Source organism: Opisthorchis viverrini (genome assembly GCF_000715545.1).
Source record: "Opisthorchis viverrini unplaced genomic scaffold opera_v5_399, whole genome shotgun sequence".
Lineage (NCBI taxonomy): Eukaryota > Metazoa > Platyhelminthes > Trematoda > Opisthorchiida > Opisthorchiidae > Opisthorchis > Opisthorchis viverrini.
In genome coordinates, this window is record NW_008752058.1 from 1 (window position 1) to 4,509 (window position 4,509).

Here is a 4,509-nt window from a genome sequence, read left to right on the forward strand (position 1 = left end):
TGCGTAACAACACTGTGGCTTTCTGACTGCCGTCGGTGTCACATTACGCACACGACGCAACTGTCTGACGTTTGCTACATATTCCTACTCAGTATTGGCATCTAAATGATACGACACTGAAGTTTATGATGATTCTGCAGGATTTAATAATAACAAAGCGTGTTGTCAACAGCGTACCCAGTTCCCATTGAAATCGGCCTTCGAGTGGTCCTTGGTCGGTGCGTAGGTCCTCCTCATTCCGTGTCTGTTGTAGAGTGAAGCCCAATACAGATTCTGGAATCGCACGGTCCACTCAAACGTCGTTTGGTTGCAATTAGGCAATTTGGGTGACCAGGACATGACTCATCCTCATAAGTGTGTAACAGTGCTGGACGTAAGACACACGAATCCACTTATTTGGATACCATCCCAAAAACAAAAACCTTTTACTTCCTTATAAGGCCAATACAAACGTGGTCTTAGTTCACTAGAGGCCTGTGTTGGAGGAGAGCTTGTTTGTTGAAACTAATGTTTTCTCTATATCCTACAGAGTAGGAATAATCATACTGAGGCCTGGTGTACTCTAAGCCGCTCACCAGATGTGGTGCTGAACAGGTGGTTCTATTTGTCTTCACGTGGTGGAGATGCTGTCGCCCGGGGAAGATAAGAAAGTGAGTATTCAGAGCTGCAATCAGGCTGAGAGATCATTGGTTACCTGTTCGATGGAGTTGGTCAAATCGCTAATTGGCGTACGAAGCACTTTTGGCATGTACTTGAGCTCAAACTTGTGTCCAATGGTGGAGTTTACTGAGACTCATCAGCAAACATTCTGGACGAAGGTTTCGCTCAGCACCCTGGGCGGCTATCCCTAATCGGATGGGCATATGAACTGGAAACAATTAGCGATTCTCAGTGGACTACGAGCCCACTTTCCACCAATTTTCCTTGAGGGCCAGGTGTTCGTTAATCAAAAGTTCCTGAAGGATAACTTTAAGACGAAACTCTTCGCTCTGGACGAAGGCTTGATGAGAGCCGTGAGCCGGTTTAAGTATAATGGACTAAGAACGGTCCACTTCCCCCATCTGCCTTGAAGACCAGGCCTTAGTTAGAGTAGTCCTTCTGGAGCTTTGGGCCAACGAAGGCCTGGAATTCAAGGGAGATGGGTGGGATGCGGGCCTCTGCATGTTAGCCAACCGACCTTATTCCCTCGGGATTACACCAGCATCAGCGGATTGCACTCTGCACCATATTTGGCTGCCAACAAACCGCTTATGGTTTGCCCACTATGCGCGAGCTTCCAGTGGATGATCCATTGTTGACCAGCAGAACCGTATGCAATGGTGATTGCGGGAAAGATTCACCGTGACAGCAACAAAACGGACAAGAGAAGACGCTGGTTAGAGTGGAACTCACACATTACCACAATCACAGGAATTTGGCTTCGGCGTGCAGTTCTGGACTAAGAGCTGAGTCGTAAAGGATAAGAAGTGCTTTGTACGTATCGGGTTGAAAGGGAGTTAGCGGTGGGAACCAACTTGTCTCAAGTTCGTGCTTCCGAACACCCAGAAAGATGAAGATGGAATGGAATACCGCTCCAGCAGAGTCGCATATCAAGAACGACTACCCTTAGTGCGTAAGAATCCAAAGTCCACAGGAAACCTAGTTGTCTAGCGCTTTGGGCTAGCTGACTTTAACACCCTCACGGTTGGCTGAGAATGGAATGTTCTGGGTCGGAGAACACGTGTGAAGCATTCACCTCATGCAGCTTAGCTCCATATGCTGGGAAAAAGACAATAATACAGCTTGGAAAAGTTTTCAATAGCTTAGTTTGTTTTCACATACGATCAGGACGCGTGATCTAACCTGCTTCGTACCTATAGGACAAAGCAATACTGTTTCAACTAAAAGAAGCTACACTGAATTTATCGACACACCGGGTGTCGTGGAATGACTTGGAAGGAATGACACATGCAGGACTAGAAATAGACTTGGACCTGTCTCCCACTGAAGGTAGCCGTAACGATTAGGCTTTGTGAACTTTCTACAGGCTTACAGTTTTGTCCAGGCGGCAACATCCGTGAAACGCGTCACTCCATGTAGGTATTGGGGTTCAGACATCATTTTTTGCGTCGCTCTGCACTGATCTTGACTGAACCAGGGAATGGCACAGCGCAAAAAGACCGCTTACTGGAATCCAGTTCGGCAAAGCGTTTTCATTCCTGGAGCCGCATATACCACCTGCCACTGCATCAGTATCGCCAGACACTCGAAGCATGAAGTGCGAAACATCTAGGTTCGCCGTCAGTGGCTTGAGGGGTAATGAACGTAGTAAGGCCTTGGGTGTGTTTCGGAGACACAACATAGTTCCACAGAAAAACGTGAGGTTTCAGCGACAGATGTCTGCTGCTCGGTTTGAAAGCGAGTACAGACATTGAAGGCTGTAACGTGGATTAGATCTATCGAATTCCGCAAGGGTTATCTGGTTTACCGAATAATAAACATAGACGAAGGGCAATGATAACGGGCCGGAAAACGGATTGACCTCAGTGGACCGCTTGAGGGGCAGGGATGTGGATGAAGGCACGTGAACGAAAGAATGCAAAGACAAGTGGTATCTCCTGGGTACCCAGGCCAAAATATGGAGTTTATCTGAGTTTATCTTGAGCCTCTAGCTCAATCTGACCTACAACGCAACGGGAAAATTTAGGGTTTTGTTCTGACCGTGTGAGGTTTTCGGGGTCATTTCCTAACCCATCCTTCCTCGGGGGAAGGCAGCATCGCTGCCTTCATACATATTGTCCTGCTGGTTGCCTGTTGGAAAGATCTTACTGTCTTGATACACCTACCGCCCTTAGACCGTCTTGCGATACAGCGAATAATAGTACAGAGCCCCACTCATATTCCCCTAACGGTTTTCCCGGCGTGACTCCACCTTGGGAGGCGGAGTTCCAGCTAGTGTAGCCCGTGGAATCACTGAACCACTGAAGCCCAACTACCAGGCCAAAGTGGCTCGTTTTGGTGAGCTATAGCCAACTGACCGATTGCACCTTGTTTTGAAATTTTATACTACGCATAAGCAGTTAAGAATGATCCGGAGAGACCAACTGGGGACACACATGAGGTACGCTCTCGTCATGCTGGTGTCCCATGTTCCGAAAATTCAGACTGGCTTCTTTGGTGCCCTTTTCTCGACGCCCTGTTTCACAATGAGACGTTACACAACGCATAGGCCACCTAGTGGTTGGCACGCGACAAACATCTTAATTGCAAAAACTTTACGACCAAAAACCAAACAATGTATAGCACTTTTCGCTTAGGCTATGCAGAGCAGTAAAGAAACCGATCATCATATCTACGACAAAAACAGCCAACTTCGAAAGGTAACTGGCATTTATAGGAGGTTATCACACGGACGTTTCCTGTTGTCTCAAATGTCTGGGAAAGAACAGCCACTCGGGATCCCACTCAATCGAAGAAACAAGCATGCACTTCGGACACCGTTCGCACGTTATGAGTTTAAAAGATGGAAGCAACTGTGGGACAGCTTCATATTGACTAACTGTGTAAAAGGTCGTGATGCACGTTGGACTGCGTTTCAGTAAAGCGACGCGGGCACGAAGGAATTGAATTCAATGGAACAGGTAGCACTAGTTTTGCATCTAAACGAGTCCATGTTCACACAAGAAAAATAAAGGGCAGGAAATGATGTCAACAATTACACAACAAAACACGTAGTGACAGAAAGGGATCCTCCGAAAGCGGTCACTTCAGAACGGGCGTCCCTCTTCGATAGTGATGATCAACGACCTCCTGACCCTGAAGTTAAGACTCAGCGCCCTTTGAAAACGTCAAATCTTATCCGGAGAAAGTATGGGAAATCTTCCAGCATTTACACAACTAGTCTGTACCTGAGGCAGACGCTTTTCACGTTTGGTGCGAAAGTGGTTCCACGGAGATCCACGGAGGGGCGATATCCACGGACGTGGGAGGAAGAAGTTGAGAAAACGATGCACGAAGGTAGCCACATAGCCACTTAGTGGTCATTGGGTCGTCGCTGAGCGATGCGATGCGATAACGACCGAAGCAAAGTCTAAAAGTTTATGGTGTGAAGAGCAGCATGAATTGTCTAAGATACTGTATTAGCAAACGACTTCCCGTTGAAGGAAGGTGGCGAAGAGTGATCGATGACGGGCACTAGATAGATGTCGTTTTGGAATAGTTGAGTAAACATACAAACTGGGTATTTCATTTGAGAGTGCGAAATGAGCTCTTCTTCTTTGGAGCCCAGTAGAAGGTAGTTGAATGGTTTGAAATTCACCGCAGATACAAGCAAAGAACCTCAAGAAGCGGTTCTCGGACCGACAGTTCTCAAAATCTGTTGGGGATATCAATACCCCCCCCCGAATGGTTTGTCACCGCAGATACAAGCAAAGAACCTCAAGAAGCGGTTCTCGGACCGACAGTTCTCAAAATCTGTTGGGGATATCAATACATACCCCCAAAAAAAACTGTATTTTTATGTGTGCTAGC

General features: G+C 47.0%; 1 protein-coding gene across 1 annotated transcript in view; it reads left to right on the top strand.

The window, feature by feature from the left end:
* Positions 1 to 4,241: 4,241 nt before the first annotated feature.
* Positions 4,242 to 4,509, top strand: part of T265_10727 (hypothetical protein) — a gene marked incomplete at both ends in the record, with an annotated part of 8,650 nt that continues 8,382 nt past the window's right edge. The window contains one exon of the mRNA XM_009177187.1: positions 4,242 to 4,273. Coding sequence (XP_009175451.1) covers positions 4,242 to 4,273 — 32 coding nt within the window. The remainder of the gene's footprint in view (positions 4,274 to 4,509) is intronic.